Consider the following 26,050-nt stretch of genomic DNA (forward strand, 5'->3'; position numbering starts at 1 on the left):
AAATCTGAACAGTATACCCTGCTTAACAGAAAGTTTAGTCACTTACGATAACATAAAGTGGAAAGGGCCCATGAATATAATAGAGATTGTAAAATCTGTCTATTGTGAATGTTACCAAAGGGTGTGTGTCGAATGGTAGCAAAGTTGTAGGGATAGTAAAAATATGACGTTAAGTGTTGTTATGTGAGTATCCCAGTGGCTAGTAAGATTTTTGACAGCAGAGCAAACTTTGACCTTTCATTGAGCAAAGTCCAATGTCAGTAATTGTAAATTCATTTGCGTTTTGGTAACCAACTTGCGTGCGGCATAACTTAGCCGCCTACATTGTGAGCACACGCCACTAAATTTTAACGACTTATTTGGCATAAAATAACTAAAATTATTGCTTATTATCATTGGCAACGGGATTCTAAAAGGTAGTTATTGAACAATAATGGACAAACGTACAGATTTGTGTTTGTAGTTTATCGAAATGATGGCGCCGTCATTAGTGATTTTTCTATAACGGTGTGAATAGTTTGTTTACCTGGCATGAGTTTCGTTCATCATTTTCGTGTAAACAATAGACAAAAATAGAAGCAAATGCAAATTTGCATTTACATTCATTTTTCGTGAAGAAGGTTTCATGTACAAAACTTAAATTGAGAAATAATTAAAACAGATCCCCTAAAATAACATAACATGTCTTATTCGCCGTGTTTTCCTCTTTTCAAAGCAAGACTTAAAATATCTCCACATTGCAGCTTCGCAGTAATGAAAAATATTTTTGAAAAATATTCATTACGCAAATAATTATTAATTTCTGACTTTTTCATGGATTATTATGTGGCGCGCACATCTCGTATTTTAATTTTTGCCAAACGTCAAAATTTGTCAGTGTAAGAAATATAGGTCGATTGACACAGCAAAATTAATTTTTTTTTTACCAGTGAAAAAAACTACTCCCTACGTCATTTTTACATCTCATCATTGGAGATTGTTATCATTCGACACACGCTCAAATTTCAGTAAAATTCATTATTTTACGATTTCACCTTTTGAATTATTAGAATTTTGTATACATTTTTAAATCAATTTGAATTTCAATGTAAAGGAACACACTTTGTAAACAATTTAAAAAAAAACGTAAACAATAAAAAGTTTGACAAGCTTAATGACAAAAGCAATTTTATGTTGGCTGATCGCTAGGTGTTACTTAGTTAAGTGAGTCCTCTATGTACCCCCAAATACCACATATAACCTGTTTCGATCGTAAATATTGCGAATTAAAAAAGGAAAATCAATTTTTCACGTTGTAATAATTATTTTGTTTATTGTTTAAAACTTGTATTTCGTTTTACACAAGACGAAAAAACAAAACTGTTTCTTTTTGTAAGATTTACAGGAAAACACATACTTTACTTTTGTTTCGATTTATTATTATTAATATAATTATTATAATGATAATTATTATGATAATGTACAACAACTAAAATATATACTACAATATATTTATGTAACTAAGATTTGTTTCTTTCTTTTTTATTAATTATTATTTAATAAGAATTGAATGTTATTATACAATATAGTGAGAGCGCGGTTAAGAAGCCTTTATGAGTTTAAAGGCTATATAAATGAAAGCCGCAGGCTCTTTTGAGGAAAGTTAACCTTTTTCTTTTAAGTTATAGGTTTGCTGATATGAAAAAACACCATTTATATGTTCTTAGCAAATAAAAGCATTGCTTTAATAATAAAATACAATGCTAATATTAAAATTTTCCGCTTTTTTCTAAATGCTTTTGTGGTCTTGATCAAACATATATATATTTTTATTTATGTGTAGGTATATGTATTAATATATGATGCATTTTGTTATTTTGATTGTTTAGTTTTTAGTTAGTAGTTTATGATGATTGATTTTGTGAGAAGAGTTGTTGGTAATGTTATACACAATATTCCTGTATGTTGTTGCGTTGCGCTTCTAATGGGGAGTAAAGCGATTTTTAGCCAATTTCTTTTCTTATTCATTTCTTTTGGTATGATGTAAAAAACTGATTCCCATTTTTTATTCTCTTTAAATTTCTTCTAATTTTTTGTTTGCAAAATTGCATTCGTTCTTTTTTAAATAAAAATATTCTGTCTATATTTTATTCGCGATATGCTGTATCACTTTATTCAATAACATTTGATAGGGGTTTATTTTTTTGTTTATGCAACTTTAGCAGTTAAAAAATAATTGTCAATCCCTGTGCTCACTTAATTACTGTTTATGAAGCTCTAGATCCAAACGAATAACAAATGTAAAACTAAAAACAAAATAATGTACGAAACTGTAAAAAAAACAGTCAAACCCAAAAAAAACTTTAAATTACCAATAAAAGAAATCTTAACATTCATATTTTTAACTTAAAATAAATTGAAATCGAAAAAAATATTCACGTGTATTTTATGACACGTGATTAGCTGCGTTTTATATTTTAAATAATTAAAAAAAAATAATAGAACGAGTATAAATGTTTTAGTTAAACCCAGGCCTTTGTGTTGTTCTTTAGACGATTTCTTTATAACTTTGCAAGACGAGAGATCTTGCAAAATTATATTTTGATAAGAATTGAATCACACAAGTGCTCAAAACTTCAAATCGGAAAATCAGTTTTTAATGACAGCTATTCCAGATTGCGGAATGGTTTATAACATAAATAGTTGGAAATGGTAATTGAAGTCATTCTGTTCCATTGATCATTTTCTATTAAGGCGTATTTAACAAGGTGGTCTCACGCAAACAGCTGTTAAAGACAGGCACACATGGCTAAACTGACTCACGAGGTCAAAACAAGACTAAGCTCAACATTTACATACAATCGCCTGCATGACCATACCTCGGTGCAGCAGGCGGAGTTTCGAGCATTAAGGAATGCGTCAACTTTTGAAACATATATACGAGAACTGCAATTGTGGGCGTGTTCATAGGTGACCAGCAAAAAATTGTCATATATGTAATTGGAAACACTACAAAAAAATTTGCCATAAGTAATGAGGAAAGGGCCTACTGAATGAAATCATCAAATTGTTTTGCTTCAAAAGCTGTTCCTCTTTATCCGGTTGTCAATAGCTAAGTCGAATGTTAAAATTTTTGCAAAATGGTATTATGGTTGTCGGAGACGAAAATTCGTTTACATTTTTGGCTCACATAAGTCGAATTCGACTCTCAAATTTTACGAAATCGATCGATATATAAGTTGATTATTTTTTTTTGTTATTTACCACAATATTTTTCTATTCTCAAACTGTCGAAAGCGAATAAGTTACAGTAAACCATGAAATATTAAATTCGCTTTCGACTATGACTGCTGTCGATTTTCGTCTTCGACAACGGGAATAATGGTGATTATCTATCGCCAAAAAATATTGGAAACCAAAAACCTTCCCAGCAAATACAACGCTTTTTAAGAAAGCTAATGTTATTCAAACAATGAAGTTATTGGTGCCCATTGTGATAATTTGTATAATGCATGGGCAATATTGTCAATTATTTTCCATCCAAAAAGCATTCAACAAATTTTGCAATAAGCTGAATTGCTCAAAAGTTGCTCAGACTCTAACCTTAAAACCAGCCCAAAGATATTGCTCTACTTGTAGATGGTAATTTGGAAGAAAACTGTCATGTTTTATTTCAATACACCCAATCTCCACCATTGTGCTTCTCCAGTTGACACTTACTTGCAATGTGTGTTCATTCATATTCAAATTCAAATGGAATAAATAAAATACACAAAATTGAAACATTTCAAGCCGTATTTCGAAAAGATGTGATATAAAAAGAAAAAAATAATGGGCGGATGTACAATGTGTTGAATTTTGAAAGAGATAAACATTTTTACCGCCTTATATAAACATTCACAATAACAGATTTTGACAATCCTAATGATGTTCATGGGGCCTTTCCACTTTATGTTTTTATAAGTGACAACCTTCTATTAGTGAATCCTGACACTATATGTCATGTTGTAAAAGTTGTACACATAGTGCGATACGATTGAAACTGACATAGGACAATAACATTTAAAATAGCACGTGTAATTTTTTCGATTAGAGCGGTGCTCTATTTCTTCTGACAAAAACATGAAGAAATCATCTGTTTTTGCTGACAGTGGAATGAAAACAATACCAAATTAAAATATTTACAACCTTATTATTTGGCTAACTTTCTCGCAACTGTAACAATTTTTAAGCATTAAAATGTTATTAAATTATTAGGTTATACAAATTTGCACATGAACGTTCCATTAAGGAACAGGGGCAAACCCTTTGGAGAGTTTTTTACATGACATAGTGCCTTACAATTGTCGTCAGCATTAGGAGGATATAGCCGCCGTTGAACATTTTTTTCTGAAGGTATCGCCAGGATTCGAACCCAGGCGTTCAGCACCATAGACGGAAATGCTAACCTCTGTGCTACGGTGGCCTCCAAACATTTTTAGGTTATGATATACAAATGTAATATATAATAGAGTGATATCAAAAAATGGTGAATTGTATGTAAAGTGACAATTTTCACACGCAAAATACGTACCAATGGTACGTGTGAACATATAGTGTGATAACGGCTTAAATAAACCCAGGATCCACTTAACTAGCTTACGTTAAGAGATCAGCCGACATAACACTTTTTTAATTTTACGTCATTAAGCTGTCAAACTTGTTGTTGTTTACGTTTTTCTTACTTAATTGCAATGTGCGTTCAAATTGATTTCATAAAATATACAACATTGAAATGTGTTAAGCCGTGTTTTAAAAAGATGTGAAATAAAAAAAATAAGGCGTGGATGTGTAATATGCTGCATTTTGCCAAAGATAAATACGGTTATTCATAACATTTAATACAGCTTTAAAGTTGGTTTGTTTGACAATTTTATAAAGGAAAGCTGTCAAATAATCCTACTTTAAAGCTGCACTAAGTTTTGTGAATATGGGCAAAAAATTCTACATTTTACAACATTCACAATAGGTGGACATTGATACTCTTAATGCACATTGGGCCTATTAACGTTATGTTTTCACAAGTGACTTAACCTTATTTTAAAAGATCTTGAAATAAAACCAAAATTTGTCGGATTGCTTTTGATTTAAAGTAGTCTAGGTAGAGTTAACAACACTTAAAAACATATGACAAAATGGGGCATATTGCACATACGCACATTTTTTTCTGTTTATTTCACATCTTTTTTTATTTTCCTTTATAACGCACATTGCAAACAAGTAAGCATAACGTAAACAAACAAATTTAAGAAGCTTAATGACGAAAATTAAAAAAAAAAAAATTATGCCCGCTGAACGCTTGGTATAACCTTGTTAAGTGAATCCTGGCAAAAAACTTGAAGAAATACAGAACGATCAACGCATTCGGCATGTCTAAATCTATGATGGGCACACTGGCCGATTTGTTTTTTATTTGCTAGTCAGAGGGCTATTGCTGTACAATAAATGTTTTTATAGCGGCTAGGGATCCTTGGGATGAAATAGGTCGTTGCTGGGGGAACGAATGTTAAATTAAGAATGTGAAATTCAAGTCTAACAACAAACAGTTTAAAAAAAGCCGCAAAAACGAAAACAGTAATGTACTATGGGCAATGATGCAATGTAAATGACTAACTTTGTGGTAAAAACTAACACATGAGCTTAGGTTTTTATCATTTATTGGCATTCCCCAGGGATTTATAAATTCTTTAGATCAATTATTTAAAAGCTATTATTTTTATCGCTCCTAAAAATATGCTAACATTTTAGGACAACTGTTTATTAACTGCCTTAAGTTTTTTCTTTAATGATTAGCCCCCATGCGAAATCAGAAACACCTAATAGTATGCTTTAGTTTCATAAAAACAACTGTTTTGTTGGCGGGGCAGCCTTAAAAGGACCGTCCGTCTTGCTTTCTACCAATGTCATCTTCAGTAATTGTGGCCTCTTTTTTTTGCTAGCCTTTAACAAAAGTAAAAATTTATGTCGCTTTGATGTATAATGTATATATATAAAAAACAATATATATTTTAAAAACTAATTAAAAAACTGTGGCTAATTTAACTTTTTTTATTTGAAGATAGCTCTTGCTTTCTTGCATTTGTGTTTTTAATAGTTGTTCTCTTTTAGTTATATGAAAATGTTTTGTTGGTTGTTTGTTTTTTTTTTTCATTTTATTTTTGTCTTGCTTGTTTATTATTTATTTGTTTTTCCTTTTCTTAATTTTCTAATAAATTTTATAATATAAACTATTTTTTTTTGTTCACTTACGTCTTAATATATTTAAGATTCCCATTTGTTTTTGTTAAAAATATATTTATAATAATAATATTAATATAATAATAATAATAACACTATATCAGCAAATACACAAAAATTTGTTCATTTTATTTGTTTTTTTTTTTATTATTATTATTATTTATGTTTTTCTTTTTGTGGGGGGTTTTGTTTAAAACGAAACACAGTTGATATTTTTCATATGTTATTTTCTTCTTATCATCTTCATCATCATTTGTTTAGTAATCGTATGTAGTTTATATATATAGATATAGTTCTTTATATATACTAAACGGTATATATATCATTTCATTTTAGTTATAGCTTAAATATGATTTCAAGTTATTCCACCTACTACAAATTTCTTTTTTGTTTGTTTTATGTTGTTGCTGCTGTCGCTGTTGTCTAGTTAGTTGGTTGCTTGTTTTTGCCTGTCAGATTTGTCAAAGTTAATATCCTCAGTGGGGTATGTATGTTGAGGGGGAAACATATGATGATAATGGTAGCTCTGGTGGGGTATTACTTTTGTTTTTTGTAAGCTTTGTGTTACTATTAGAGGCTATTTTCTTTTCCAATTTGCGGTTTTTCATTGGTAAAACAACCATTTCCGTTTGAATCTGTTCAGTTATTATTGGTTGTCAGCAGGAAAATAATGCTAGCCATGTTAAATGGATTTTCATTAAATTGGGTTTATTTTATTTGTTTTTTGTTTATTTGTAATAAATGTTTTGTTTTTGTTTATTTTTATTTTTATTCATATCCTAAACTTAAGTTCACATCCATTAAATTGAATTGTAATGATAAAAATTAAAAAAAAAAAAAAAATATACTTTAAAAATAAAACGAGAATTACAAATTAATAATAATAAAATAATTTCACATTGTTGTTTTATTATAAAAAAAATTATATATATATAAAATATTAGAGGCATGTTTTTTAGTTTTCTTTTGTAAAAATAAGAAGTATGAGAAGAAATGAAAGAGGAAACAAGTCTCACATTCAAACGACAACTTGCTAATACTTTTTCATAATGTTTTAGGTTGATTGGTGGCGGTGGTGGCTGTAGGCTGTAGACAATAGGCTGGTCGCTTGGTTGCTGTGTTGATTTCCGGCTATTATATGCTGCGAGTAGTAAAGCCTTTTAGTAAAACTTATTGTTTGTTGGTGGAGGGAGGGGGGCTGGGTTTGTTCCTTTTATGGTTGGCATTCCGCAGTTCACAACTGTTTTTATCTTTGTTTTGAAAATTTGTTCGCATTTTAGATTTTATTTTACTTTCTATACGCTTGTTTGTTTGGCTTTTCAGTCAACAAAAAAAATTATGTAAATTTTTCTTTTCTTATCTTGGCTTTGATTGTAATTTTTTACTTAAAAATTTGTTTTCTGTTACATGTTGTTGCTGTGAGTTAAATTATTACTTTTTTAGATTTGTTTTCTTTTCTTTTTGTTCTATTTTCTTATCCATTCATTTTTAATTTTTTTTTATTTTATTTCTTTTTGTTTTTGTAGCAGTATTATATACTATGCTTTGCTTGCTGCCTATGTTGTATGTTCTTGTTGTTGTATATATAGTAGTTTATGTAGTATGCAATTTTCATTTGTTGTATTGGTTTTTTAAAATGTTATGTTTTTAGTTAATAAATCTCTCAGATTCATGCAGGTTTGTTGAACAGGTTGTTGTTGTTGTTGATGCTGTAGTTGCTTCAGATATTTGATTTGGAGAAACTAACACGTAAATGATTCGATTCAGACAACTGATGATTGTGCATTTTGATTAGAGCCAAGACGGCTTCTTCGACAGTGGAGAGCTGTAACAAGGCCATTTTGCGATCCTTACTAAAAATGAAAAAAAAAAAAAAATACAATTAATTAATTAGTTTTGAAACTCATAGGGCTAAATAAAATTCCCTTTTTTATAAAAAAAAAATACTTACGGGAAAAATTTAAATGCCTTAACTTCAAATTTGTTGGAGGTGAAGGCTTCTTTTATATCTTCCTCAGTGCAGGATGATCTAAAAATATAAATATAAACAAAAAGAGAAATTAATGTTTGATAATAAAACAGTCCTTGGAAAATATTTTGTATTCTTAAAGAATAGAAAATATCAAAAGATAAGTAAAAATATATATAAATCTGTCTGTCGGAAACTTAGATTTGGTTATAACGCTTGCTGAAGCGAGTTGATACCAGAGAACTGCAGGAGACCCAAAATTTAGCACTCAATAGCACTTTTGCTAAAGCACTTGTCAGCCTGTTTCCGTCTGTTAAAAAGTGACGGACTTACCCGAATTTTTTTCTTTACCCAAGCCATTACAGAGCACGCAAATTAATTTCAGCTCTCATTTTGTGTGTGTGTCTTCCATTCATTTACGGTCAATGTGAGCCCTCGTGAGTATTGCTCACAATGTAAAATACGGCCAGCAATCATTTTATGCTCATCAGCAAAAACACAATAGCTCAATGAATTTAAGGGAGTATTTTATGTATTGGTCTTTGAGGGTCGTAAGCATCAACAACGATTGCTAGTATAAGGTGTGAGCTGTCTACCATGTGCACTTATTTTTAAGGTGGCTTGCTGCTGTTCTCTGGTTCTTAAACCAACGCCATCTTCACATATCTATTGCACTACCTTAAACGTCACCACTAACAACACGACATCTATATAATTTGTAATGAATTGCATGGTGATCATGCAAAATAATGTCAGTTTTTTACTCATCGTTCTACTTTTAAAATGTCCGTCGGCCATATAAAATAGTTATAAAAAATAGAGAATAAAAAAAGATAAACTAAAAATATCACGCTTAATTATTTTTTTAAATTTCTACCATTCTCGTAGTGAATTAAACTACATTGCTAAAGCAAACAAAACATGCATGTTCATCATGTCATGTTGTCTACTCATCGTTCAACATTTAAATGTCCGTCCGCCGTATAAAATATCAAACAAAATAAAAAAAGATAAAATAAAATCACCTAGCTTCATTTTTTTTTTAATTTCTGATAGTGAATTAAACTACATTGCTAAAGCAAATAAAACATATATATTCCATTAGATGGAATCAACTGAAGAAAAGTTTGGATACAAATACTGGATTTCAAGTCAGCCTGATAGATTATTCCAACCCAACAACATTTTGGCACGTGTATAACAACAACATCAAAATGACGTTGCACCAGTTCACAGGGCCGCAAAGTTGTGTCGGGGTGAAACCCTCTTCAACTAACGCCACGTTCACTTATCCATTGCACCACCTTACCATCACAACTAACAACACGCCATCTGGAAAATTTGTGGTGTATTGCATGATCATCATGCAATATCATGTCAGTTATCAACTTATCGTTCAATTTTTATTATGTCCGTCCGCCGCATAAAAGAGTTGACAGATTTATAGACTTAGACAAAATTTGTCCATTATGATGCCAACACAGCGACAGGGCAATAGAGCTGGTAAAATATCGATGGCATTATCGATATTTTATATGTTATCTGAATGTCGATTGATATTTTGTCTATCGATAGTATCGGCAAAGTTAAATGTTTTGCAAGATTTAACAAAAATAAGCGATCCGACACTGAATGTATCCTTTAAGATACATTGCGCCTAAAGAGCGCGATATTTTCATCTGATTTGGCTTAAATTATATATCTTAAGTTACTTTCGGTGACGTATCAATGACACATCCGAATATGTTGTTCAACTGTCAAATTATTGAGCATTCTAAGTGTGTTAGAGCTAGGAGGAAACCCATTAGTTATGAAGAATAAAGATTGAAATTACCAACGACATCCGCAGCATCAACGCATCCAAGGCACTAGGCCCCAAAGTAATCATTGTAATGAAGCTAAAAAATTTAGGAGTCCCGACCAGATCAAGGCCGAAAAATTTGGGAGTTCTGACCAGATCAAGGCCTTCAATTGTGTCCGAGCACTATTACAGTTATAGAAGTCAGGAAAATAAGCAATTCGTTTGCCTTTCATAATAGCGTTTCAAATTTCTTAGGCAATGGGAGCGTATATGTACTAACTATGATTTGCCTCATACAACTAAATACTCATTATTTCTTCGAATTGATGTGACAAAATTTCAAATAATTTTTTATAGAATACAAATCAAGCTTTGATGATATAAGGGACATACTCATGAGTGCAAAAGTTTGGATAAAAAAGAATAAGTTCTTTCATGAAAAGGAAAAGATTTAAACAAGGGAGAATTGTTATCGTTAGAGAAGGCAGACCGCTCTTACACACACGCTTCAGGCACTACATATCTCGAGTCATGTTGGAGAATTTCAATGAGCTGAGCATCAACACGCTATCAAAGCACAAGATAATGACTTCACGTCCCCACGTCCATGACATCTGCGATATGTTGTGTGGCTATGACCAGGCCACTTATTTGGACATGGTTACAAGCGGATAAGAATCCACAAAATATCCACATTGTTCACTATGTGGAAAACGGAAATATGTCGGCAGCTCTATATGAGAGACCATGGCGTTACCATTCTGACCACCAGTTACCCAAAATAAGATTTGTCACATATGACAGGCTATATAAGTTATCCGAACATGCCACCGATAAATGTATGTGCCCGGAGCCTTATCAAGAAAACCGGTTTTACGCCCGAACAGTACGAATGTGAAATCGACTTCGTGTTAATGTGGTTGAGTGTTTGAGGTGTAACGACAAATGGATTTTGATACTGATCTTTCATTTGTCCATCTACGAGGAGCATCTGCATATATAGGGGACATCTCCTGGGTGTTGGTTCAAATATAAGAAAATCCAAGGTTAGGAAAAAGTTCCTCTTGCAGACATCACTTTTCGGGTTAAGCAGATTAAGCAACATATCAGGAAGGACTAAAGAGCTTTCATGAGTAGAGATGGTCATCTATCCAATAAATACAGGGAATTTACCGGGTAAATATCCAATGTGTGGGAATTTATTAGATATCCATTGGGTAGATATTTATGGAGACAATTCGTCGTATAATATGAAGAAGGTAACCAGCTTCGGCAAACCAGAGTTGTTCTAGCTTAACTACATTCTCGTTGCATTGTAGATATGTGTCCGGCTTGTATTCAGAGACCTCACACTATTTGACTTACAATCACATAACTCTGGACCCACACCGGGTGCAGAGTTCCTAGATCTTTATATTCCACAGAAGAGAACACAACGCAGTGTGACAACGACAAGTACAAACATCTTTAATTTCTTTTCATTTTAAAAGTAATTTTAAGGATTAAATTGTTTTTTACTTACGGAATGTTACTTAAATGCAATGTCGCCGATGGCGGATAGATGTTTTGATAATTTTTGCTGCCTGGTTTCTTGAATCGATGCAATGGATTCTGGGAGTAGTCACGTGTAAGGCCGGCATCAGGTTGTCCTTCCTTCGGCAGTTGTACGGTCTGATGTTTGCTAGCCATAACACGTATTGACTTACCCCACAAGCGTAATTTGTCAAGATGATTCATAGCTGAAAAAAAAAAGAAAAGCAATTAACGTAAAATGAATAAAAGATTTGTTAATTGTATTATAAAATCAACAGACTTAAACAAAACACAATCAGCTACCGTAAAGGTCTCAGGTATTTAATAGCATTTGTTTGGTTAATTCCAAGTTCAACAATGTCGAATTTTTAATTTTCAAATAAATAAATACACAAAAACTGTTTTTTATTGACTTCCCTTAATGGCGTTGATCTTTTCTTAAGGTAAAACCAGGAAAAAAAAGTTACGATAACAGGCTGGTTCACAATCTACCTAATAACGATCATTCACAATAGTTCATATAGTACGCATCATAGCTTTTGTAGACAATGAGAACTGTGTTTTGTGTGCCTAACCATATTAACTATGATCCCTAATGACTTTGATCTTTTGTTTAGGTGAAACGAAGAAAACAAACTTATGATAACAAGCTAATATGTTGATCTACACTTTATCTATTATGGATCATTCACAATAGTTCATATAGTATGCAACATAGCTTTTATTGACAATAAGAACTGTGTTTTGTGTGCATAAAAATTTTAACTATGATCGAGGGAAAAAATATAAAAACTCTTCACGTCTTTGCTCAGAGTTCATAAAAATTATTTTGTTTTTCATTATTTATTGTAATTTATTCATCATCCATTATCGATTGAATTTTTATGTAGTGGGTACTACCGAAGGATGGGGATATATTCATTTTGTCATTCCGTTTGCCACGCATCGAAATACCCATTTCCGACCCTATAAAGCATATACATTCTTGATCAGCGCAAAACTCTAAGACGATCTAGCCATGTCCGTCCGTCTGTTGAAATCACGCTACATAAGCAGGTTAAGTTCGAAGATGGGCTATATCGGACTATATCTCGATATAGCCCCCATATAGACCGATTCGCCAATTTAGGGTCTAAGGCCACATTTATTATCCGATTTTGCTGAAATTTGGGACAATGAGTTATGTTAGGCCCTTCGACATCCTTCTTTAATGCTAAAGATCGGTCCAGATTTCGATATAGCTGCGATATAGACCGATCTCTCGATTTAAGGTCTTGCGCCCATAAAAGGCGCATTTAGTGTCCGATTTTGCCAAAATTTGGGACACTGAGTTGTGTTAGGCTCTTCGACATATTTCTTCAAGTTGGCCTAGATCGGTCCAGATTTGGAGATAGCTGCCATATAGACCGATCTCTCGATTTAAGGCCTTGCGCCCATAAAGGCGCATTTGTTGTCCGATTTCGCCGAAATTTGGGACAGTGAGTTGTGTTAGACCCTTCGACATCCTTCCTCAATTTGACCCAGATCGGTCCAGATTTGGAGATAGCTGCCATATAGACCGATCTCTCGATTTAAGGCCTTGCGCCCATAAAAGGTGCATTTATTGTCTGATTTCGCCGAAATTTGGGACAGTGTGTTGTGTTAGGCCCTTCGATATCCTTCTTCAATTCGGCCCAGATCGGTCCACATTTGAATATAGCTGCCATATAGACCGAACTCTCGATTTAAGGTCTTAAACCATAAAAAGCGCATTTATTGTCCGATTTCGCCGAAATTTGGGACAGTGAGTTGTGTTAGGCTCTTCGACATCCTTCTTCAATTTGGCCCAGATCGGTCCAGATTTGAATATAGCTGCCATATAGACCGATCTCTCGATTTAAGGTTTTGGGCTCATAGTGTCCGAGGTCGCCGAAATTTGGGACAGTGAGTAAGGTTAAGCTCTTCGACATTCGTCTTCAATTTGGCTCAGATCGGTTCAGATTTGGATAGTTCCCATATATATCTTTCATCCGATGTGCCCTTTTTAAGCTGTAGAAGCCACAATTTTGGTCCGATCCTTACTAAATTTAGCATGAGATGTTTCGTGTGGCGTCTTAATACGTGTGCACAATTTCATCTAAATCGGTTCGGATTTACATATAGCTCCCATATATAATTTTCATCCGATTTGACCTATTAAGGCTGAAGGCACAATTTTGGTCCGATCTTTACCAAATTTGGCACGAAGTGCTTTTTGTGACGTCCCAATATGTGGGAAATTTCATCAGAATCGGATCAGATTTATATATAGCTCCCATATATATCTTTTATCCGATATGGTTTTTTAATGTTGTAGAAGGCTCAATTTTGGTCCGATCTTTACTAAATTTGGCACAAAGTGCTTTTTGTGACGTCCCAATATGTGGGAAAAAGTTCATCAGAATCGGATCAGATTTATATATAGCTCCCATATATATCTTTTATCCGATATGTCCTTTTAAAGCTGTAGTAGCCACAATGTTAGTCCCATCGATACAAAAAATTTGAAGGTGATGTTTTATTTGACGTCGCACTACATGCAAAAAATGTCACCAAAATCGAACCAGATTTAGTAAAGTTCCCATATATATCTTTTAATCGTTTCGACTTTTAAGGCTGTAGTAGCTTCAATTTTGGTCTGATCTCTACAAAATAGTTCATGAGATGTTTTAATTGACTTCCGAATACGTGTGCAAGATTTCATCAAAATCGAATCAGATTTAGATATAAACTCCCATAAATATCTTTTGTGGGTTTCGACTTTTAAGGCTCTAGAAGCAACAATTTTCGTACCATCGTAAAAGTTTCAATTCTTTATTTCAATAGGTATGAAAAATTGAAGTCCGACTAAATTTGGATATAAGTGCTAAAGATTTAAAGTATTACGTAGACTAGTTTTTTGTAAATTTTAACACTGTTGTTATGAAACGTTGATACCAAAGATGTTTCGGGTTTCTATTTAATCATCTTTTAAAAATCCTTTAGCTATACAAATTTAATCCTTAAGAAATTTCACCTTATTCACTCCTCACTATGGAAGACGCTTGGCCAATTCGCATAAAATATTTAAATTATACGAATTGGCAAAGAAAATAATTAAAGGCTTTGCAAATGTTAATAACTCCCTTAAAGTTATGAACAAATAACACGCACTCGGGCAAAACCATCCAATAGGGTGAATTATAAAAATGTATATGGATGTGTATTAGGAAACATACATATTTCAATGCCATGTTTAGTGGACTCTTTGGGAAACTGTGAAACTTAATTCGCATAAAAAATTCATTCACATATAAAATGCATATATTTTTGCTGTTATTTTTTTTTTGTCTCTTCTGCCAACTTTATTTTTGTTTGTTTCAATTGTTATGTTTCTTAAATACACCCCATTGGTTTCAATGATTTCTCTGTTCTATCTTAGTGTGTCTCATAGCTTGTTAACCCACAAAACAAAAAACCACATGAAGAAAAAATGGGAAAAACCGACAAACCATGCAAATGACAATGGATTATTGCAAAGAAAAACAATTTGAAATTCTTAAGAGTAATTTAAGGGTTAATGCCTTAAACAAGGTGTTAAAGGTTCGTTTTTGGGGGCCCATTTCTTTATTTAAGTGACAGTGTGAGTGTAGTGTTGTTTGTCAATATTTATGTCACCTTCATGGTATACAAAGTTCAAAGGTAGCTATGTATGTGTTTGTAAGTTGCTTTATACACATGTACACAAGGGACAGACAGATTCGCATCTACAATTGAAATAAATGGAAAAAGGAATGCGATATTATGTGACCGACCGACCACACGCACACTCATACATTGACTACTAATATGCCACAAGGGCAGTGAAATAATGTTGTGTTGTTGTATCCTTATACAGTACCATCAACAGGGGAAGCAGGGTAGATGTACCGAGCTAAAGCTTACATTCGGTTGCATTTTTAATAGAGCTGTAAAACATAGTCAAACAGACAGTAAGACTGGCAAGCAGGTAAAGCAACAGCTACAAACTGCCAAACAGGTACATTTATGTATGTAATAAACTATGTAGTACAGCATTCTTTATGGTACATATTATAGTACACATATCCCGGTGAGTGTATCTTTGTCTATGTGTGTGTGAATGTGGATTCGGCTGTGAGTACATTCAATACAAATGTAGCTTTTTATTGCATATGCTCATAAAATATTAACAAATTCATTTGTTACATCAACGAACCGGCAAAATTGAACACAAAACGAAGGGAGTCAAACACAATACGAGAAAAACAAAACCCTGCCCCCATTTACTCACACTCCCACAAATACTCCCGCAGATACTGAAGCAAATATTTTACAGGTATTTCACATATACAAATATACACCTGTTCCGTATACATAGGTGCCATTGTGTTTGTTTTAACGTCTGCACAAAAGGAAACTACAATTGTTAAGCATAATAAAAACCAACACATTGGCACAAAAAAAAAAATAAGGGAAATAAAATCTCCCTCACCCCAAAAAAAAGAAAAAACAAAGAATAAAAAATTCAGGAAATATCCCCACGAAAAATAACCGTGCAAATTGTACATATGAGGGTGGTATGTTAAGTGCAAAGAATGAAAAGAAATGGCATTTTTACGATATGAGATTTTTTTTATCATTCTTTGGTGGCAGCGGCCTTAATAAAGGTACACACCCCTACTTTAGAGTGAATTTTTAATTAACTGTGGATTCAAATACCATATTCTGGGGATGCAATAAGACAAATTTAACAAAATTTAAAGCAAAAACTAATGAAATTTTACTGAAACTGTAGAGTATTATTGAAGGAAACACCATTAAAAAATTAAAAAAAAAAAATACTTGAAAAGAGAACAGTTGTTTGTCAAACTTTTGTTTGTGTTAACATGAGACAAACATATATCTTCACACAAAAAAAGAAGGTTGTAGAATCGAATATTTCGAAAAGACCAATAGCTGTAGCCGACATGGCTTAATATTACGACATTGGAATCCGAATTGACAATGGCATATATAACACGGTATGGTTCCAAGTATGCTTGGATAGAATTGGTCTAAGCCATAACAGCTTAATAGTTTTAGACATAAGTGGAAAAAATGCTTTTAATACGACAGGGCCACAAACTAATTTGTTTGCAAAACTGCCCACGAGCATTCCGCGAAGGAGCGGGGACACTTCTCTCATATATATGAGTGTCACCCGATTCAAATTTTAGCCCGATGAAATGGGATCTCCTTTTACAGTCCGAATGGCGTGACGCTTAACGAGAACTCTACAGAAGTTGAATACCTCAGAAAAGCCGTCATACCATCGCGGTATAATGGAGGCGACGATAGGAAACCTGGAAGGAAGGGAAAACCATTAAGGTTTCCAATCGTATACCTGAGATGAACCTTGAAGTCGAGTGCGAGGCACTGCTGCCATCGGGACAGTCTTTGATTAACGGAACCCTAGTATTGCCATCATGTTGCACGGATGGATCAAAGCTAGAGGACAGAGTTGGCTTGTGGGTTTACATTGAGAACCCAGGGACTGAGATCTGATTTAGACTGCCTGACCATAATACGGTCCTGCAGACGAAGATCAGGGCGATCACGGAATGCGTGAAATGGTGTGGTGATAAGTTTGCCCCTGTTCCTTAGTGGAATGTTCATGGGCAAAATTTGTATTTGTAAAAAAAAAAAAAAAATTGTATTTGTTTTGTGTGGTGATAACGCGAGGACGTCGAGTGTGAACATCTTTACCAACAGTAAAATTGCCATAAGGGCAATAACCAGGACGGTAAGGTCACAAACAGTCTTGCAGTGTAAGAAGGAGATCAACGCCTTCTCTGAGGACGGCAAAATTGTTTGGGTATCGGGCCATAACGGAGTAAGGGGAAATGAAAGGGCGGACGATTTGGCAGTAAAGGCCAGAGGACTGCCGTCAATAAACTTGGCTAACCCGAAGCCTTTCGGGTCGACGCAGTCCGAAGTAAGGGAGTGGGCGACGAATGCGCATGCAACATTGTGGAAAAGCGAAACGGTCGGTAGGACGGCGAAAATCCTATGGGGGGATCCAGATCGTTAGAAGAAGAGGCTATTACTGAAAGGAAGTAAGAAGGAGGTCAGTATAATTATTGGTATCATAACGGGACACATAGGACTACGAGCCAACTTATGTAAAATCGGTGCGGCAATTGATAGCATGTATAGGGCATACGGGGAAGATGATGAGACGTTGAAACATTTCCTTTGTCATTGCTTCTTCGCGTCTAACAGATACCGGCAATTAGGTGGAGGCACAATACCAGACATGAAACAACTTAGGGGAATGGTATTGAAAACAATTAAGGATTTTTTAAGTAGCACAGAATTCCTTACTTAAAATTTTCTTTTTAGAGGTTATTTTATAGTTTTTAGAGTGCACAACAAGCCGATTACTGGCTTAGGTATATGTCCATAGTGGCATGGGGCGGATTAATATCTACGCCCTCTTTTCAACCTAACCTAGAAATGGGAAAACCACCACTGAAAATTTTTCAAATGCTCTCGCCAAGATTTTTATCCCAGCGTTCAGCATTACGTTAACCTCTGCGCCATGATGGCCTCCAGCTTCTTTTAATTGGGAACTTAAAAAAATCATATTCGTCCATCGGGCTACTTGGTTAAATGGACCTTACTGAGATTTGGTATTTTTCATACAACGCATAAATATACTTCGTCACATAAAAGAGAAATTAACTTGTATATTGATTAACTTCGAAAATAATCTATAACGATATCTACTGCGGTCGGGTTTACGCACCGGAATCGATCCAGGAACATTGCTAACCAAGGGGACTGTACAGCAGCAACAATAATTCCATCACTAACCGAAGCATATATACCACAGCGAGATGCCTTTCCCCACTCAAACCTTTCATGGAATTTTCAATCCTACATGTTTGTGAAAACTACCTCATTTCGACCATTTTTGTCCACCGTAATGGTAGGCAATTCTTGGGATTTGTTAAATTGTCAAAACTCCATTATTCTTCAAATTTTTAAAATCCACTTCTGCACAATTTATTATACCACCCGGGATTGTCTCTTTGGTTGTTTTTTGGCACTCTCATACGATTTGTGGTGAGTTAAGCCGAGCGCATTGTACAGAGGTGCGATACGATGAAGTGATAGTCTTCACTTAGTCAGACAGGCGGCTGAAGGCAACAAATATTCTTTTGTCGTACTGCACAAGTTTTATCTGCTTCATGGTCGCTTGTTTGTTGGCCCTTCGTTTGGTCGGTAGCTCGTAGTTCACTCATTCATTTGTAAGCTACCCTGTTCACATACATATTACAAACAAACACACATATAACACACATGAAGAACATTGGGCAAAAAATTCTTTTTTTTGTGACTTGATAGCACATGAAATCACTTTAACGGTAAAATAAAAATAACAACTTTAGAGTAAGTGTGCGTGAGAAGCTACAGCACTTTTGGAGTTCAGTCTGTGTTTAAGTGAGTGTGCGTTTGTGTTTGTATGAGCGAGTGTTAAACTTTATTTAGGGATCTTTCAACGCATTACTGCATTTACAGACTCAGAGACCAATACAAACACATGTTTCCATAGTGAGGCTGAAAGAGATATGAGTTTCTGCTGACAGTAGCCTTATGGTTTTTGTTTTGGGGTGAGTTGGGTATTGGGACAATAACAACAAAGAAAAGAACAACATCATTTCAATGTGATTACACACTCATATTCAACCATACGTGGAGTCCTATCTCCAACACTCCCACACACACACACACACACGAACACATTCACTCTAAGTGCCGTCCCTGTGCTTTTGTTGGTCTGTCTACCTTGACTGTTGGGTTTTGTTTGTGAATATTTAAAAAAGAGAGAATATTTACATCAAGGGATTATAGCATATATGTATATTTAAGCCTATCCAGCACATTCACATGTACCATGTACTTACCACTAAAGTTATAGTTTAAAACACATTTGCTGTGTAGTATGTGTGTTAAGTCACAATATTGTATGGTACTGTGGTTTTGTACAAAATAATAGATTTTTTTAAATTGTTTCAAACATGTGAGATCGACGATAAATAGAATTTTTGTTAAAATCCTTAAAAACACGAAAATGATATAACATTTTGGGTTAAGAAACTGGGGAATCTCCAGACTACCAAAACCAATTGCAATACGGAAGTTGATTTTTAGATGTGTTAGATGTGGTCACACCAGATGTCAACGCGATGGACATTTCTATTTGGATCTTTTTGAAGAGCGAGGTAAGGGCTAAAAAATATGCGTGTTCTGAAAAAAACCATTGTACGGAAATGGGCCGAAATGTCGGCTAATTACATTCATGCTGCTTGAAACTCCTGTTTTAACTGATTCAGAACAATAGTCAACCCATACGGTGGTCATATCGAGCAAAAGTGAATGGATTCTGAAATTTAGATTACTTTCACACATTTTTGTAATTTGAATCAAAAATGTGTGAAAGTAATCTATATTTCAGAATCCATTTACTTTTGCTCGATATGACCACCGTATGTGTTGACTATTGTTCTGAGTCAGTTAAAACAGGAGTTTCAAGCTGCATGAATGTAATCAGCCGACATTTTGGCCCATTTCCGTACAATGGTTTTTTTCAGAGCATACATACATGCATATTTTTTAGCCCTTACCTTGCTCTCTAAAATTATCCAAATAGAAATGTCCATCGCGTTGACACCAAAATTTTTTCCCGATAATGAGTGAGGAAAACTGGAACTGGGGGATCCCCCACCCCTGCCCTTGAATGAAATGATCATGGGAAATTTGGTATTTAGAAGTAATTCACATGTACTTTGACCCCAGGCTCGATGAAAAAGATTGGAGCACAGCCATTGGCGGTTACAGCTGTCCATGCCATCATTTGAGATGGAAAAGTACTTTGGTTGGTCGGGTGACTGGTATCATTATCACGATTATTGATGCGACAAACAAACATTTTGTTCACTTTCAGGTGTTTGAGTTCGCCAACAATAGTCGGTTGTGATTTTTCAGCTAAATGTATCACGCATAACTTTGTTTTGTCTAGTAACAATATAATGAGCTGTTATTAAAACAAATATCAAGTAGCTGTCATTACAAGTTTGACAGATATACCGGAGTGAACTTGGTAACTGTCTGTGTTGCAGCGACCCTGTATTAACACAAAACAATGAATCTCATAATCCTTGGCACCAAAATCACCAAGGGGATATGCATTGGAACATTCATATAACCCGATGCAAAACATACACAAATCTAAACCAGGTTAGGAACTGCAACCACAGTTCGTGGACAACAGATATAAAGGAATAAAAGTTAAATGAACAGTAACGGCCTTTTTCACAAAACTTCATGAAGCTTTAAAATAGGTTTATGTGACAGTTCTATAAAGGAAATATATCTGATTTAAAATCTACATTAAGTTTTGTGAACAAGGTAGTTAAACTCAGGAGATGGGTCTTTTAAACATATACGTTTTCCACATACTGCATCATACGTACAGTATTGGCGTGGAAGACTAAGGATATGCTTTTAATATTCTCCTAGCAACACCACAGTGCCTTATAGAGCTGTACACAATGCCCATAGCTCGAAAAGCCCAATTGTAGCCTTTGTGGATCAGCTCATGGGAATAGGATTGACAGTATAGTATGTTGTTTGTTTGCTTAACATTTTCGACTTAAAATTGCAATAAAAATGTTATTATTTTGCCTACAAAATTGTTAAAAACAAAAATATTTTCAATAATATTTAACAAAAGCCTAGAAAGTGGCAACAAACAAAGGCTACCATGTTTTGGCACAATCGAAAAGACCAACTATGCCATTGGGCATGACAAACTCATGACATTATGGCAACATTTATGGCCGGGCCATAAAGAAATTATTATGTGCACAAAAATATGAAATTATCACATGGCATCTACTATAAATAAGGATTTTTCTCTCTCTCTCTCCCTCCCTCTCCCATTGGAAAGCATACCCCGGAACCTATGGGTCATGTTATTAAAAAAATGGCTATTTATGTGGGTCAAATCTCAAAAGTATTTTAATTTTATATATCCTGGGGACATTATTTGCTTTATTGTTTTTTCTTCACTCCCTCCCTTTATGTACTTCACTATGGGGATAGCAAAGTCTAGGCAATAATGTTTGCTTGTTGATATGGGTTCATTGACCAATTAGTTATGGGTCAATGTGGTGAAAAATACTTGTGGTTAGGTTCTCTTTTTGAAAAATCTATTGGAAGGAGATTTGAGTTTTCATCATTTGTTTAGCAGCAACCATAAAACAGATGATATTTTTCCTACCATAAATTTCGTATGGAGGAAAAAACCTTCTAATATAGGCTTGTTGCTCACCACTTTAGTGCTTTATGAAACTGTACCACCTAGTACAGGAGGCATACGTCATGTTCGATACATGATGGTTGAAATAGAATGAGTTGCTTATCATTTGCTTTATGGTTATGATAAGATAGACGTTTGCCAAACCCATTGGTATATATGAATAAATCCAAATGTAGACAGAATAAAAATAAACGCGTAATAATTGTATTAGGGGAAAATTAAGGGAAGTTCCTATGATATTGCGTTATGATTTTTTTTTAATTATTAAGAATTATATTTTTCCAAAAGAAGAAATAATTTTTGTGTATTTAAAAATACTTGGAAATTTTCCTTCATTTCAAATATAAGTTAATAATGTCGATTTGGAAATAGCATAACTTTGTATATGGAAGTTTTGAGGGTAAACTTCTATCATAACAATTCAATATACGATACTACAACCACAAGGTATTAACACATTTTTTCAACCTCTAAAATTCCGGGTAGCTGGCACGAAAGCCGCCGTAGCGTAGAGGGCAATAGGACAATAAATGCTACCTATACCTAGATCATAAAAATAAATGGGCATGGCTTTTTTAAGTAAGGAACTTATTTTTAGCCGATCATAATACTTAACAATGGTTCGGGTATTCTTCTTCTCCTTACCTGTACCACAGATGGCAACAACAAACTACCACTGTAAAATACCAAATATGGGAAAAAATTGCAAGGAAACCATATTTGTGCCAGTACGTCCGTGAGTTAGTTCGTCCGTCCGTCCATCCATCAGTGGAAACCACGCTAGAACCTTAAAAAAGTAAAAACGTGCTATGTTCGTCCAGGCCAAATTTAAGGAACCCCCGCCATGGATTCTACTAAAACTGTACACAAATTAACTCAGTTGAAGGGTGCCTGAGAACTTTACGTACTTATGCCAAATCAGGCAAGTTTATGCTGCTAAATCAGCGGTGGTTTCCCCTCCTAATGCTGGCAACATTTCTGAGGTAGTATGCCATGTAAAACTTCTCTCCAAAGAGTTGTCGCACTGGGGCACGCCGTTCGTACTCGGCTATAAAAGGGAGGCCCCTTATCACTGAGCTTAAACTTGAATCGGACAGCACTCAATGATATGTGACAAGTTTGCCCCTGTTCCTTAGTGGAATGTTCATGGGCAAAATTTGCAAAATTTGCATTATGCTGCTAAGACCCGTAGAAGACTAATGGGTAAATCGTAGAATAGAAAAGTAGAAGACTAATTAGGAAATCGGTTCATAAACAGAATATAGACCGATTTGGACCACAGATGATTAAAGTCGTAATAGAACACTATGTGCAAATAAGCAATCAAATCGGATAATAATTGCGGTTTCCAGAGGCTCAAGGTGTCAAATCGGGAGACTGGTTTATATAGGGTAATAGAACGATTTGGACCATACTTGGCATGGCACGCAAAAAATTTCAGCGAAATCGGACAGCTGAGGCAGCTATGGGTCCAAAAAGTCATATCGAAGTACCATTTTATATGGCAGCAATATCCAAATCTGGACCGATATGCCCCATTTGCAATCCTCAAAGACATACATCCAAAAGAAGTATCTGTGCAAAATTCCAAGTGGATATATTTATACATTCTACCGCTTATGTGACCTCGACAGACGGACGGACATTCCAAAATTTTCCTAGAATGATAATATACTTAATGGCGCCGCAGATCAATATTTCGAGGCGTATATACCCCCATGGCGGTGGTTGTATATACCCCCAAAATCGAACCATTTTTGAATGTAGCTGACATATAGATCGATGTTCTGGGCCATGTGAGCCTTAAGCCCATTAGAGGCTCATTTTTTTTATCAGATATTTTTTCTCGTAACCAACACTCAGACGATGTCCCCTATAAATGTAGTGCATAGCGGTGGCAACTAGAATTGGAGGGGGAAAGAGGGAGTAGTGTTCATTGATATTCCTTCTAAATTTCTGAACGTCAATGTTGGTGGGAGAGATATTAGCCGAAAGTCGATACCACATATGAATGGTATGGGCGAAAAATTAATGTTCGCGGCTTATCAATTACAAATGGGTATGAGTTCCTGGCAAGTCTTGTATTCCTGGTGAACATCCTAACGTGAGGAATAAGTAGACGGATATTCTCGGAACACACGCCATGAAAGTTACGATAGAGCAGTACAACGCTACCCACATTCCGACGATGTTCAAGAGAAGCAATAGAGATGGATACCCTACTGTCCCCAATAAACACCATCTCCGCTCTGCGCTGAACCCGGTCAAGCAGTCACAAGGATGTGACTGAAGCACTGTATCTTCATGATCAGAACATCAAGAGCATCTGACTGCTCAATGTCTATACCGTCGATAAATGTTGACGATTGTAGTGGGTCATTATATAAGACTTATAAGACAAGAAATAGCACTGTGTCTTCTGTGCGTTAAAGTCAAGTCTGTTCATTCTACAATACATCACTCCGAAATGGCCAACAAATCCTGAGAGAGCGTCTCATCCATAATGCTTCTCCAGTCCCAAATTTCTTGAGGATTGGGCCAATGGTAGAAGGCCATTGGACTCTAGGTATCTCACAAGATGGTGGTTAACCATACTCTCCATAACTTTGAAGTGCGCGGAGCATATCGCAATTGGCCGGTAATTCGCAGGGTTCGCCTCACCATTTTTGGGGATGGGCTGAACGTTCGCAACCTTTCAACGCGCCGGGTAAACTCCCGCACGGTAAGCAAGGTTGAAAAGGTTGCGTAGTGGATGACCAAGAACAAGTATTGATATACCATCCGGGCCTGGAGATTTATTAGTATCGAGATCCTCAACAGTGCTTTAATTTGACCCATTGACATTCTTATCGAACATGGTCCAATATTTGCTGTTACGTTATAGCTGTCATATGGACAGATCACTCGATATAGGGTTATGGGCTCACAAGAGGCGCATTAATTACCTGATTTTTGTAAGTGGTTTGTGTAAGACCTTTCGGCGTCAGTATCGAGTTTGGTCCAGATCAGACCATATTTCTATGTAGCTGTCAGCGGGTTCATAAATGGTTTGGTTTTCCATGTTACTTCTAAAAGTTTGGGGTCACTAGATTTCACTTTTTCCACAATTATCCATTAAGTTGCATTTGAATGTTTGCATTGATTAAAATTCAAAAATGTTTATATATATGTATATTATATATTTTCCTCTTCTATAATTCATAGAATTAATCATACCCCGACTCTGTCAAATATTAACCTCATTTCCTTGTTGGCACCACTCTCATTACCTAATCCCAGTATTAGTATATTAAAATCCCTCGTAATGTAGGTGTCAGCACATACGCTCGTTTTTTTTTTGATGGGAGAAAAACTTGCCTTTCACCAAAATTACTATTTCCATATGCACAAATGTATGTTTGAATGTATGTAAGTGCCTGTGTATGTGCGTGTGTGTGTACACTGCATGATACCATTTCACATTTGTATTAAGAACTCCACAGGCTGCAATGCCACAAAAGTTGATAGTGTGAATTTGATGAACAATTCGAGGTTCATTTAACAAATGTACTTTTATCCCCCAACCACACACTATACCATAACATCAAACCATACATGCCATGGCCCTCCTCCGCAAGCCCTCAAGCCCCTCGAAATGGCATCATACTGAGCAAGTGGGGCTATGCAACCGAGTTCAAATGAAATGAGTCGTGGCAAAGTGCGCGCCTGTTTTTCACAGGATAAACAAAACCCTGACACATGTTTTACTTTCATTCACACACATACTCACACACACTGCGAAGGATAGTTTGACTACAAACATGGATGTTGGAGTCTGTTTTCGAGCATTTTTAAACGTTTGTATAGTGAGCTCCTAAAAGTCTTGTGGATTTGTCCAACAGAGTCCATGTTTATCCTTTGTCAAGAGTAGCTGAGTAATGTTTGTTCTTTGTACGAGTATATGTTATCCTTTTTGACTTTTGTCACATTTGTAGTAAGGCTCATTATTGTCAGCAAAGACTTAGGAACTTCAAAGAGATGAGAACAACTATGCTGAAAGATTGACAAAAGATTTTGAATCTCATTGCATGTGAGGGGGTACGGGACTTTGAAGTAATTTATGATGATT

General features: G+C 35.0%; 1 protein-coding gene and 1 long non-coding RNA gene across 12 annotated transcripts in view; one reads left to right on the top strand and one right to left on the bottom strand.

The window, feature by feature from the left end:
* The first annotated feature begins 205 nt into the window (after positions 1 to 205).
* The window catches only part of LOC106084157 (uncharacterized), an 81,711-nt gene continuing 55,866 nt past the window's right edge, over positions 206 to 26,050 (top strand). The window contains exon 1 of the long non-coding RNA XR_009397159.1: positions 206 to 416. This is a non-coding gene — a long non-coding RNA (uncharacterized LOC106084157). The remainder of the gene's footprint in view (positions 417 to 26,050) is intronic.
* LOC106084154 (polypyrimidine tract-binding protein 2) overlaps positions 7,130 to 26,050 on the bottom strand; it is a 530,939-nt gene continuing 512,018 nt past the window's right edge. For all 11 annotated transcript variants that reach the window (XM_059363056.1, XM_059363054.1, XM_059363058.1 and 8 more), the window contains 3 exons: positions 11,548 to 11,764; positions 8,207 to 8,284; positions 7,130 to 8,108 (listed from right to left, as the gene is read on the bottom strand). In XM_059363056.1, the coding sequence (XP_059219039.1) occupies positions 7,976 to 8,108; positions 8,207 to 8,284; positions 11,548 to 11,764 (428 nt within the window). In that variant the 3' untranslated portion in view covers positions 7,130 to 7,975. The remainder of the gene's footprint in view (positions 8,109 to 8,206; positions 8,285 to 11,547; positions 11,765 to 26,050) is intronic.

Source organism: Stomoxys calcitrans, chromosome 2, assembly GCF_963082655.1.
Source record: "Stomoxys calcitrans chromosome 2, idStoCalc2.1, whole genome shotgun sequence".
NCBI lineage: Eukaryota > Metazoa > Arthropoda > Insecta > Diptera > Muscidae > Stomoxys > Stomoxys calcitrans.